At 35.4% G+C, this 15812-nt stretch overlaps 1 protein-coding gene across 8 annotated transcripts in view; it reads right to left on the bottom strand.

Moving 5' to 3' along the window:
* LOC117345240 overlaps positions 1-15812 on the bottom strand; it is a 68651-nt gene that overhangs the window by 32222 nt on the left and 20617 nt on the right. For 7 of the 8 annotated variants that reach the window (XM_033908275.1, XM_033908271.1, XM_033908270.1 and 4 more), the window contains one exon: positions 4607-4666. In XM_033908275.1, coding sequence (XP_033764166.1) covers positions 4607-4652 — 46 coding nt within the window. In that variant the 5' untranslated portion in view covers positions 4653-4666. Of the gene's footprint in view, positions 1-4606; positions 4667-5074; positions 5147-15812 lie in introns of those variants that run through there. The other variant, XM_033908274.1, reaches the window with a different exon arrangement.

Here is a 15812-nt window from a genome sequence, read left to right as displayed (position 1 = left end):
ATAGGTACACTGTATAGCTGGACCCAGTTGTTCAAAAGGTGATTTAGGCTAATCACAGTTTAACAACAATTCTAAAATCCTGATAAGTCATTTCAGGTCAAACCAACTCCACAAAATTTTACAATACTCACCAGTTTCGCACAACACGCCTATTGTAAGGAATACACACACTCAGGATTTGAAGTAAAGGAGAAATAAGATTTTCACTTATTATGTGATTAATCAACCACCTTTTGAACAACTGGGCCCTGGTGTGTAAAACATGTATCGGACTTAGTCTAACATTCTGTTTTGCCACGTTTTATTTTAAGGGGTTTAACGTCCTCACAACAGTCAGTGTTATATGAGGAAGGTTGCCATGGAGACATCTAGAGTAAGAAACCAAAACACAGAATGACAGAACAGTGAGGAACTAAAGGAAAGGTATAAGATCACGAGAGTTGTAAAGATCTATATTGTGTGTCTTCAATTTGACCTAACTAGAAGACATGGACAAAATTCTCCGTTCTCCAGGTGACCCACTTTCAGTCGCCCTCTACGATCAACATTGTTGAATTCTCCGATGACCCGTGAACAGAAGACTGAAGAGAAACAAACCTCGACCGTCAAGTGGAAGGGGGCACAATTAGTCGCCTCGTACGACATGCAGTGACATTTAACAGGCATATTTTCTTCCCGCTCCCGCATGGATTATCTTGCCACGTAAATATTCTACATTCTTCAAAAATTCCTAACGCGAGTGAAAACTCCAAGGAAATTGATATTGTTTGTCTGAATCGTAAGTAATGTCGCGTTCGTGCCGTATGATAGCGTGTGTCTTACGTTACTGTTGTGCGTGTATTGGCGTTAGATTACGGGCATACACTGTGTGTTAACGGCTAACGAGTCATAGGAATGGTGATTCACCTTGCTGGCAGGGCCTCACACACCACCTACGGAACCTTCATCTCCTCATACAACAGATTTGTTGACAGGGCCTCACACACCACCTACGGAGCCTTCGTCTCCTCATACAACAGATTTATTGGCAGGGCCTACCACCTACGGAGCCTTCGTCTCCTCATACAACAGATTTATTGGCAGGGCCTCACACACCACCTACGGAGCCTTCGTCTCCTCATACAACAGATTTATTGGCAGGGCCTCACACACCACCTACGGAGCCTTCGTCTCCACATACAACAGATTTGTTTGACAGGGCCTCACACACCACCTACGGGGTCTTCGTCTCCTCATACAACAAACTTGTTGGCAGGGCCTCACACACCACCTACGGAGTCTCCGTCTCCACATACAACATATTTATTGGCAGGGCCTCACACACTACCTACGGAGCCTTCGTCTCCTCATACAACATATTTATTGGCAGGGCCTCACACACCACCTACGGGGCCTTCGTCTCCACATACAACAGATTTATTGGCAGGGCCTACCACCTACGGAGCCTTCGTCTCCTCATACAACAGATTTATTGGCAGGGCCTCACACACCACCTACGGAGCCTTCGTCTCCACATACAACAGATTTGTTTGACAGGGCCTCACACACCACCTACGGGGTCTTCGTCTCCTCATACAACAAACTTGTTGGCAGGGCCTCACACACCACCTACGGAGTCTCCGTGTCCACATACAACATATTTATTGGCAGGGCCTCACACACCACCTACGGAGCCTTCGTCTCCTCATACAACATATTTATTGGCAGGGCCTCACACACCACCTACGGGGTCTTCGTCTCCTCATACAACATATTTATTGGCAGGGCCTCACACACCACCTACGGAGCCTTCGTCTCCTCATACAACATATTTATTGGCAGGGCCTCACACACCACCTACGGGGTCTTCGTCTCCTCATACAACATATTTATTGGCAGGGCCTCACACACCACCTACGGGGTCTTCGTCTCCTCATACAACAGATTTATTGGCAGGGCCTCACACACCACCTACGGAGTCTCCGTCTCCACATACAACATATTTATTGGCAGGGCCTCACACACTACCTACGGAGCCTTCGTCTCCTCATACAACATATTTATTGGCAGGGCCTCACACACCACCTACGGAGTCTCGTCTCCCCATACAACATATTTATTGGCAGGGCCTCACACACCACCTACGGAGCCTTCGTCTCCTCATACAACATATTTATTGGCAGGGCCTCACACACCACCTACGGAGTCTCGTCTCCCCATACAACATATTTATTGGCAGGGCCTCACACACCACCTACGGAGCCTTCGTCTCCTCATACAACATATTTATTGGCAGGGCCTCACATACCACATACGGAGCCTTCGTCTCCTCATACAACATATTTATTGGAAGGGCCTCACACACCACCTACGGGGTCTTCGTCTCCTCATACAACAAACTTGTTGGCAGGGCCTCACACACCACCGACGGAGTCTCCGTCTCCACATACAACATATTTATTGGCAGGGCCTCACACACTACCTACGGAGCCTTCGTCTCCTCATACAACATATTTATTGGCAGGGCCTCACACACCACCTACGGGGTCTTCGTCTCCTCATACAACAAACTTGTTGGCAGGGCCTCACACACCACCTACGGGGTCTTCGTCTCCTCATACAACATATTCATTGGAAGGGCCTCACACAAAACCTACGGGGTCTTCGTCTCCTCATACAACATATTTATTGGCAGGGCCTCACACAAAACCTACGGGGTCTTCGTCTCCTCATACAACATATTTGTTGGCAGGGCCTCACACAAAACCTACGGGGTCTTCGTCTCCTCATACAACATATTTGTTGGCAGGGCCGCACACAAAACCTACGGGGTCTTCGTCTCCTCATACAACATATTTATTGGCAGGGCCTCACACAAAACCTACGGGGTCTTCGTCTCCTCATACAACATATTTGTTGGCAGGGCCTCACACAAAACCTACGGGGTCTTCGTCTCCTCATACAACATATTTGTTGGCAGGGCCGCACACAAAACCTACGGGGTCTTCGTCTCCTCATACAACATATTTATTGGCAGGGCCTCACACAAAACCTACGGGGTCTTCGTCTCCTCATACAACATATTTGTTGGCAGGGCCTCACACAAAACCTACGGGGTCTTCGTCTCCTCATACAACATATTTATTGGCAGGGCCTTGCACACAAAACCTACGGGGTCTTCGTCTCCTCATACAACATATTTATTGGCAGGGCCTCACACAACACCTACGGGGTCTCCGTCTCAACATACAACAGATTATTTGTTGGCTGCTATTAACCTAGTATTTGTCAGCCTGATTGTCCTCTTTTTTAGAGTTTGTTCAATTGCAGTCAACAGGAAACCGGCAACAGTTACTCATACTTATTTCATATTTCAAAGAACGCCACAAGTGCCACGCATGCGCCTTGATGCGACGCCACAGATACTTTGACAACACTGTGTCTGCGTAGCGGCAACGACAGAGCAACGCAATGTATGTAGTATAAGCGTCGTACATACGTCAAAGAAAACATATGTATGACTAACAGTTGGGTGTAGACTAAGGTTGCACCCAAGTGCACTCCAAGTGCACTCCTTTTGGACTCCAGGTAAACTTGGAATGCAGTCCGTTCGGACTCCAGATAAACTTGGAGTGCAATCCGTTTGAACTCCATGTAAACTTCAAGTGCACTCTGTTTGGACTCCACGTAAACTTCAAGTGCACTCCGTTTGGACTCCATGTAAACTTCAAGTGCACTCCGTTTGGACTCCATGTAAACTTCAAGTACACTCCGTTTGGACTCCAGGTAATCTTGGAGTGCAATCCGTTTGGACTCCAGGTAAACTTGGAGTGAACTCCATTTGGACTCTATATGAACTTGGAGTGCACTTCGTTTGGACTCTAGGTAAACTTAGAGTGCACTCCGAGTCTACCTGGAGTCCTATATGACACCAAGTCTTCCCCGGGTCTATAATCAGACTATATCATATATATGCAAACGTACCCAATACACTATGGATAAGATAAGTATGCCGCTGATACTCATTAGCGATGTCCTCTATGTCACGGTTACGTCACAGTCACGCCATACACCAAATAAAGCTCTTGAAATTCGTAAACAGTAAATCCAACACAGAACTGCCATTCATACGCTACACATACGGCATGTTAATGTACGCGACACAGATTTCCTTTGGATTCCCACAAATTATGAAATGTCCTTGGCGTTTTGCTTACCTATATATTTTTTACAGAATATACGCCGTTTAGTTGCGGTACCCAACAAAAGACGAATATGAATGACAGCTGGACCAATAGAAACATAGGTCCCGATAAAGTACGAAACCAGATTACTGAATATTATAGACTAACATCATGAATAGATTCATAATTATATATTTTATTCCATTTATTACTAGAAAATAAAAACAAACATATCTTACTATATGTTAATACACCTCCTCATATATTAACAAAGCTTTACTATAATTAGGATTTTCCTGACTTGCTTTCTGCACAATTGTGGCCCCAGTCATCTCCAGAACATGTTTTCCCGTGACTTAAACACAAAACATAGGTGCAAAAATACTGAAAACAGAGGAAAATTCGAAAGTACTCATTTATAAAGTTTAGTTTAGATTACTTACCTAGAACGAACAGTACAAGAAGAAGTCTAAAAGTTGGAGTCCACATCACCGAAAGGGTTTCTGCAATAGACAAATTTAATATCACTATACGGTAATGTTATTGTCTGTAGGTATTCTCCAGAGCCGCTGTTACTACATGTTAACCTAGACGGTATGTTACGGGATCTCTCCTAACTGACACGTAATTGTTGACAATGATCACTCCATATATCGCACATAACTCATCAGGCTCGTTACGTTATTAGCAAATGGGCGTGGTCATGCACACGTGACTACACAATGTCAATTTTGTGAGGTATTAAATAGACAAGGTCACCACAAGTCTGGCGAGTGCTAATTAACGAATAATGGAGTTTTTACAAGTGTTAAATAATTAGCTGTTGTGCACCTCTTATACGATGCATTTTTCTATAAATCACGTATGCCTCTTACACCATGGGGTAAAATTGAAATTAAAATTAACCTTACCCCATTCAAATCTTTGAACAATGAGAAGTATGAGTGGAACGCCGTCTGACGATCTGGAGATTTACACAGCTTGTGAGGTATAGATAATTTGTCAACTCGCACCCCCAGTGTCAGTCAATGATAGACGCCTTTCCAAGCGGTATCATCACAGTCGCTCGTCATAATCAGTCAGTGAATGTAATCTGGTGATCACATCCAATCATGTCAAAGGAACTGTCACTAGTGACAGAGTACATGTGACCTCTCGTCGATAGGGGTTACCAGACTGTAACACTGCTAGACTGAGGTTAACACAAAACATTATAAAATTGTAACACTGCTAGACTGAAGTTAACACATGACACTATATATAGTAACACTGCTAGACTGAAGTTAACACACGACACTATATATAGTAACGCTGCTCGGCTGAGGTTAACACATGACACTATTTATAGTAACACTGCTAGACTGAGGTTAACACACGACACTATATATAGTAACACTGCTAGACTGAAGTTAACACACGACACTATTTATAGTAACACTGCTCGACTGAGGTTAACACACGACACTATATATAGTAACACTGCTAGACTGAAGTTAACACACGACACTATATATAGTAACACTGCTAGACTGAAGTTAACACACGACACTATATATAGTAACACTGCTCGGCTGAGATTAACACACGATACTATATATAGTAACACTGCTAGACTGAAGTTAACACACTACACTGTATATAGTAACACTGCTAGACTGAGGTTAACACACGACACTATATATAGTAACACTGCTCGACTGAGGTTAACACACGACACTATATATAGTAACACTGCTCGGCTGAGGTTAACACACGACACTATATATAGTAACACTGCTAGACTGAAGTTAACACACGACACTATATAAAGTAACACTGCTAGACTGAGGTTAACACACGACACTATATATAGTAACACTGCTAGACTGAAGTTAACACACGACACTATTTATAGTAACACTGCTAGACTGAAGTTAACACACGACACTATATAAAGTAACACTGCTAGACTGAGGTTAACACACGACACTATATAGTAACACTGCTAGACTGAAGTTAACACACGACACTATATATAGTAACACTGTTAGACTGAAGTTAACACACGACACTATTTATAGTAACACTGCTAGACTGAAGTTAACACACGACACTATATATAGTAACACTGCTAGGCTGAGGTTAACACACGACACTATATATAGTAACACTGCTCGACTGAGGTTAACACACGACACTATATATAGTAACACTGCTCGGCTGAGGTTAACACACGATACTATATATAGTAACACTGATCGGTTGAGGTTAACACACGACACTATATATAGTAACACTGCTAGACTGAAGTTAACACACGACACTATTTATAGTAACACTGCTAGACTGAGGTTAACACACGACACTATTTATAGTAACACTGCTAGACTGAGGTTAACACACGACACTATATATAGTAACACTGCTAGACTGAAGTTGACACACGACACTATATATAGTAACACTGCTAGACTGAGATTAACACACGACACTATATATAGTAACACTGCTAGACTGAAGTTAACACACGACACTATATATAGTAACACTGCTCGACTGAGGTTAACACACGACACTATATATAGTAACACTGCTAGACTGAGATTAACACACGACACTATATATAGTAGCACTGCTCGGCTGAGGTTAACACACAACACTATATATAGTAACACTGCTCGACTGAGGTTAACACACGACACTATGTATAGTAACACTGCTAGACTGAGATTAACACACGACACTATATATAGTAACACTGCTAGACTGAATTTAACACACGACACTATATATAGTAACACTGTTAGGCTGAGGTTAACACACGACATTTTACATTCTGTTTGGCTCAGATATAAATACACTTTTCTTCTGTCCGGCTGACAATATCACCTATGATACACTTTCAATAACCATGGTTACCATGTATTGTATCCAAGGACTGATGAATACATCAATAGTTACAATTGATTTGTAACCATTTATATAATTGTCTCTGTTTCGCATTAATTGCATAAATGTTACTTTTGAAAGGGATTACACAATTAAGTGTCCAAAATAGTGAAAACTTTATTTGGACAGGTGCCCCAAATCCCCCATACCCTGTCCAATCTTCTAACCCCAATCATAAAATACTTAATTTACAGGTTACAACGTGGGTACCGCGGTGTTGTCGTCTGTGTGATTTAGCTTCTATTCAGTTGACATAATCATATCTGCTCTGTACTATGTGACAAAATATGCAAAATACATGTTTGTAATGAGCCTATCTTTCTGACATTATGTTTTCTCTATCGACGTAACCATATCTCAAGCGCGGCCAAATATTTCTTACCATATGACAGGGAAAAACATAAAATGTGAATTTGAGACATAAATGGATTAAATTTTAGAAATGATATCAGTGCCTTTGTGATTGTTTTCACGCACTACATTTTTTTCAGGAAAAGTCACGAGACAAAAATCCATGGGCATTTCCGTTGGCTGTTCTACATCGAAAAATTTAAAGTAAAATGTAACTTGCACCTTGCAGACGCGTCAATTTGTTTGCGATCCTGTTCCATGTTATAGGACCATAATACGGACCAGAATGCTGTTTAATGCTTCAATGTCGGTCTAACTTAATATTACGTAATTTATAGTAAATACGAAAACAATTACAGAAAAACCTCTCTCTCAAACTGTTACTTAGTCCATACATACATCAATTCAGTAAAACTTACCTAGATATAACACTAATGGATACTTTCTACAGAATCACTTGATTAACCAAGATATTACTCCACTCACACATTATACAGATTACCTTACCTAGATATTACTCCAATCATACATTACACAGATTATCTTACCTAGATATTACTCCACTCATACATTATACAGATAACTTACCTAGATATTACTCCACTCATACATTATACAGATTAACTTACATAGATATTACTCCACTCATACATTATACAGATTAACTTACCTAGATATTACTCCACTCATACATTATATAGATTACCTTACCTAGATATTACTCCACTCATACATTATATAGATTACCTTACCTAGATATTACTCCACTCATACATTTTACAGATTAACTTACCTAGATATTACTCCACTCATACATTATACAGATTAACTTACATAGATATTACTCCACTCATACATTATACAGATTAACTTACCTAGATATTACTCCACTCATACATTATACAGATAACTTACCTAGATATTACTCCACTCATACATTATACAGATTAACTTACCTAGATATTACTCCACTCATACATTATACAGATTAACTTACATAGATATTACTCCACTCATACATTACACAGATTATCTTACCTAGATATTACTCCACTCATACATTATACAGATAACTTACCTAGATATTACTCCACTCATACATTATACAGATTAACTTACATAGATATTACTCCACTCATACATTATACAGATTAACTTACCTAGATATTACTCCACTCATACATTATATAGATTACCTTACCTAGATATTACTCCACTCATACATTATATAGATTACCTTACCTAGATATTACTCCACTCATACATTTTACAGATTAACTTACCTAGATATTACTCCACTCATACATTATACAGATTAACTTACATAGATATTACTCCACTCATACATTATACAGATTAACTTACCTAGATATTACTCCACTCATACATTATATAGATTAACTTACCTAAATATTACTCCACTCATACATTATATAGATTAACTTACCTAAATATTAATCCACACATACCATATATAGTTTAACTTACCTAGATATTACTCCACTCATACATTATATAGATTACCTTACCTAGATATTACTCCACTCATACATTATACAGATTAACTTACCTAGATATTACTCCACTCATACATTATACAGATTACCTTACCTAGATATTACTCCACTCATACATTATACAGATTAACTTACCTAGATATTACTCCACTCATACATTATACAGATTAACTTACCTAGATATTACTCCACTCATACATTATACAGATTAACTTACCTAGATATTACTCCACTCATACATTATACAGATTATCTTACCTAGATATTACTCCACTCATACATTATACAGATTAACTTACCTAGATATTACTCGTCTCATACATTATACAGATTAACTTGACCTAGATATTACTCCACTCATACATTATATAGATTAACTTACCTAGATATTACTCCACTCATACATTATACAGATTAACTTACCTAGATATTACTCCACTCACACATTATACAGATTAACTTACCTAGATATTACTCTACTCATACATTATACAGATTAACTTACCTAGATATTACTCCACTCATACATTATACAGATTAACGTACCTAGATATTACTCCACTCATACATTAAATAGATTAACTTACCTAGATATTACTCCACTCACACATTATATAGATTAACTTACCTAGATATTACTCCACTAATATATTATACAGATTAACTTACCTAGATATTACTCCATTCATACATTGCATAGATTAAATTACCTAGATATTACTCCACTCATACATTATACAGATTAACTTACCTAGACATTACTCCATTCATACATTATATAGATTAACTTACCTAGATATTACTCCACTCACACATTATACAGATTAACTTACCTAGATATTACTCCACTCACACATTATACAGATTAACTTACCTAGATATTACTCCACTCACACATTATACAGATTAACTTACCTAGATATTACTCCACTCATACATTATATAGATTAGTTTACCTAGATATTACCCCACTCACACATTATACTGATTAACTTACCTAGATATTACCCCACTCATACATTATACTGATTAACTTACCTAGATATTACTCCACTCACACATTATACAGATTAACTTACCTAGATATTACTCCACTCATACATTATACAGATTAACTTACCTAGATATTACTCCACTCATACATTATATAGATTAACTTACCTAGATATAACTCCACTCACACATTATATAGATTACCTTACCTAAATATTACTCCACTCATACATTATACAGATTACCTTACCTAGATATTACTCCACTCATACATTTTACAGATTAACTTACCTAGATATTACTCCACTCATGTATTATATAGATTACCTTACCTAAATATTACTCCACTTATACATTTTACAGATTAACTTACCTAGATATTACTCCACTCATGCATTATATATATTAACTTACCTAGATATTACTCCACTAATATATTATAGAGATTAAGTTACCTAGACATTACTCCATTCATACATTATATAGATTAACTTACCTAGATATTACTCCACTCATATATTCTACAGATTAACTTACCTAGATATTACTCCACTCATACATTACACAGATTAACTTACCTAGATATTACTCCACTCACACATTATACAGATTAAGTTACCTAGACATTACTCCATTCATACATTATATAGATTAACTTACCTAGATATTACTCCACTCATATATTCTACAGATTAACTTACCTAGATATTACTCCACTCATACATTACACAGATTAACTTACCTAGATATTACTCCACTCACACATTATACAGATTAACTTACATAGACATTACTCCATTCATACATTATATAGATTAACTTACCTAGATATTACTCCACTCATACATTATACAGATTAACTTACCTAGATATTACTCCACTCATACATTATACAGATTAACTAACCTAGATATTACTCCACTCATACATTATACAGATTAACTTACCCAGATATTACTCGTCTCATACATTATATAGATTAACTTACCTAGATATCACTCCACTCATACATTACATAGATTGAATTACCTAGATATTACTCCACTCATACATTATATAGATTGAACTTACCTAGATATTACTCCACTCATACTTTATACAGATTCACTTACCTAGATATTACTCGTCTCATACATTATATAGATTAACTTACGTAGATATTACTCCACTCATACATTATACAGATTAACTTACGTAGATATTACTCCACTCATACATTATACAGATTAACTTACGTAGATATGACTCCACTCATACATTATACAGATTAACTTACCTAGATATTACTCCACTCATACATTATATAGATTACCTTACCTAGATATTACTCCACTCATACATTATATAGATTAACTTACCTAGATATTACTCCACTCATACATTATGCAGATTAACTTACCTAAATATTACTCCACTCATACTTTATACAGATTAACTTACCTAGATATTACTCCACTCATACATTATACAGATTAACTTACCTAGATATTACTCCACTCATACATTATATAGATTACCTTACCTAGATATTACTCCACTCATACATTATATAGATTAACTTACCTAGATATTACTCCACTCATACATTATGCAGATTAACTTACCTAAATATTACTCCACTCATACTTTATACAGATTAACTTACGTAGATATGACTCCACTCATACATTATACAGATTAACTTACCTAGATATTACTCCACTCATACATTATATAGATAAACTTACCTAGATATTACTCCACTCATACATTATATAGATTAACTTACCTAGATATTACTCCACTCATACATTATACAGATTAACTTACCTATATATTACTCCACTCATACTTTATACAGATTAACTTACCTAGATATTACTCCACTCATACATTATACAGATTAACTTACCTAGATATTACTCCACTCATACATTATACAGATTAACTTACCTAGATATTACTCCACTCATACATTATACAGATTAACTTACCTAGATATTACTCCACTCATACATTATACAGATTAACTTACCTAGATATTACTCCACTCATACATTATATAGATTAACTTACCTAGATATTACTCCACTCATACATTATACAGATTAACTTACCTAGATATTACTCCACTCATACTTTATACAGATTAACTTACCTAGATATTACTCCACTCATACATTATATAGATTAACTTACCTAGATATTACTCCACTCATACATTATACAGATTAACTTACCTAGATATTACTCCACTCATACATTATACAGATTAACTTACCTAGATATTACTCCACTCATACATTATACAGATTAACTTACCTAGATATTACTCCACTCATACATTATATAGATTAACTTACCTAGATATTACTCCACTCATACATTATACAGATTAACTTACCTAGATATTACTCCACTCATACATTATACAGATTAATTACCTAGATATTACTCCACTCATGCATTATATAGATTAATTTACCTAGATATTACTCCACTCATACATTATACAGATTAACTTACCTAGATATTACTCCACTCATACATTATATAGATTAACTTACCTAGATATTACTCCACTCATACATTATACAGATTAACTTACCTAGATATTACTCCACTCATACATTATATAGATTAACTTACCTAGATATTACTCCACTCATATATTATATAGATTAACTTACCTAGATATTACTCCACTCATACATTATATAGATTAACTTACCTAAATATTACTCCACTCATACATTATACAGATTAACTTACCTAGATATTACTCCACTCATACATTATACAGATTAACTTACCTAGATATTACTCCACTCATACATTATACAGATTAACTTACCTAGATATTACTCCACTCATACATTATACAGATTAACTTACCTAGATATTACTCCACTCATACATTATACAGATTAACTTACCTAGATATTACTCCACTCATACATTATACAGATTAACTTACCTAGATATTACTCCACTCATACATTATACAGATTAACTTACCTAGATATTACTCCACTCATACATTATACAGATTAACTTACCTAGATATTACTCCACTCATATCTTATACAGATTAACTTACCAATATATTACTCCACTAATTCATTATATAGATTAACTTACCTAGATATTACTCCACTCATACATTATACAGATTAACTTACCTAGATATTACTCCACTCACACATTATACAGATTAACTTACCTAGATATTACTCCACTCATACATTATACAGATTAACTTACCTAGATATTACTCCACTCATACATTATACAGATTAACTTACCTAGATATTACTCCACTCACACATTATATAGATAAACTTACCTAGATATTACTCCACAAATATATTATAGAGATTAACTTACCAATATATTACTCCACTCACACATTATACAGATTAAGTTACCTAGATATTACTCCACTCACACATTATACAGATTAACTAACCTAGATATTACTCCACTCATACATTATATAGATTAAATTACCTAGATATTACTCCACTCATACATTATACAGATTAACTTACCTAGACATTACTCTACTCATACATTATATAGATTAACTTACCTAGATATTACTCCACTCATACATTATACAGATTAACTTACCTAGATATTACTCCATTCATACATTATATATATTAACTTACCTAGATATTACTCTACTCATACATTATACAGATTAACTTACCTAGATATTACTCCACTCATACATTATACAGATTAACTTACAGAGATATTACTCCACTCATACATTATACAGATTAACTTACCTAAATATTACTCCACTCATACATTATATAGATTAACTTACCTAGATATTACTCCATTCATACATTATATAGATTAACTTACCTAGATATTACTCCATCTCATACATTATACAGATTAACTTACCTAGATATTACTCCACTCATACATTATATAGATTAACTTACCTAGATATTACTCCACTCATACATTATAGAGATTAACTTACCTAGATATTACTCCACTCATACATTATTCAAATTAACTTACCTAGATATTACTCCACTCATACATTATATAGATTAACTTACCTAGATATTACTCCACTCATACATTATACAGATTAACTTACCTAGATATTACTCCACTCATACATTACACAGATTAACTTACCTAGATATTACTCCACTCATACATTATACAGATTAACTTACCTAGATATTACTCCACTCATACATTATACAGATTAACTTACCTAGATATTACTCCACTCATACATTATACAGATTAACTTACCTAGATATTACTCCACTCATACATTATATAGATTAACTTACCTAGATATTACTCCACTCATACATTATACAGATTAACTTACCTAGATATTACTCCACTCATACATTATACAGATTAACTTACCTAGATATTACTCCACTCATACATTATACAGATTAACTTACCTAGATATTACTCCACTCATACATTATACAGATTAACTTACCTAGATATTACTCCACTCATACATTATACAGATTAACTTACCTAGATATTACTCCACTCATACATTATACAGATTAACTTACCTAGATATTACTCCACTCATACATTATATAGATTAACTTACCTAGATATTACTCCATTCATACATTATACAGATTAACTTACCTAGATATTACTCCACTCATACATTATACAGATTAACTTACCTAGATATTACTCCACTCATACATTATATAGATTAACTTACCTAGATATTACTCCACTCATACATTATACAGATTAACTTACCTAGATATTACTCCACTCATACATTATATAGATTAACTTACCTAGACATTACTCCATTCATACATTATATAGATTAACTTACCTAGATATTACTCCACTCATACATTATACAGATTAACTTACCTAGATATTACTCGTCTCATACATTATACAGATTAACTTACCTAGATATTACTCCACTCATACATTATACAGATTAACTTACCTAGATATTACTCCACTCACACATTATACAGATTAACTTACCTAGACATTACTCCATTCATACATTATATAGATTAACTTACTTAGATATTACTCCACTCATACATTATACAGATTAACTAACCTAGATATTACTCCACTCATACATTACATAGATTGAATTACCTAGATATTACTCCACTCATACATTATATAGATAAACTTACCTAGATATTACTCCACTCATACTTTATACAGATTAACTTACCTAGATATTACTCCACTCATACATTATACAGATTAACTAACCTAGATATTACTCCACTCATACATTTTACAGATTAACTTACCTAGATATTACTCGTCTCATACATTATACAGATTAACTTACCCAGATATTACTCGTCTCATACATTATACAGATTAACTTACCTAGATATTACTCCACTCATACATTACATAGATTGAAATACGTAGATATTACTCCACTCATACATTATATAGATAAACTTACCTAGATATTACTCCACTCATACATTATACAGATTAACTTACCTAGATATTACTCCACTCATACATTACATAGATTGAATTACCTAGATATTACTCCACTCATACATTATATAGATAAACTTACCTAGATATTACTCCACTCATACATTATACAGATTAACTTACCTAGATATTACTCCACTCATACTTTATACAGATTCACTTACCTAGATATTACTCGTCTCATACATTATACAGATTAACTTACCTAGATATTACCCGTCTCATACATTATACAGATTAACTTACCTATATATTACTCCACTCATACTTTATACAGATTAACTTACCTATATATTACTCCACTCATACATTACACAGATTAACTTACCTAGATATTACCCGTCTCATACATTACACAGAT

Source organism: Pecten maximus, chromosome 16 (genome assembly GCF_902652985.1).
Source record: "Pecten maximus chromosome 16, xPecMax1.1, whole genome shotgun sequence".
NCBI lineage: Eukaryota > Metazoa > Mollusca > Bivalvia > Pectinida > Pectinidae > Pecten > Pecten maximus.
This window is presented reverse-complemented; position numbering and strand designations above follow the sequence as displayed.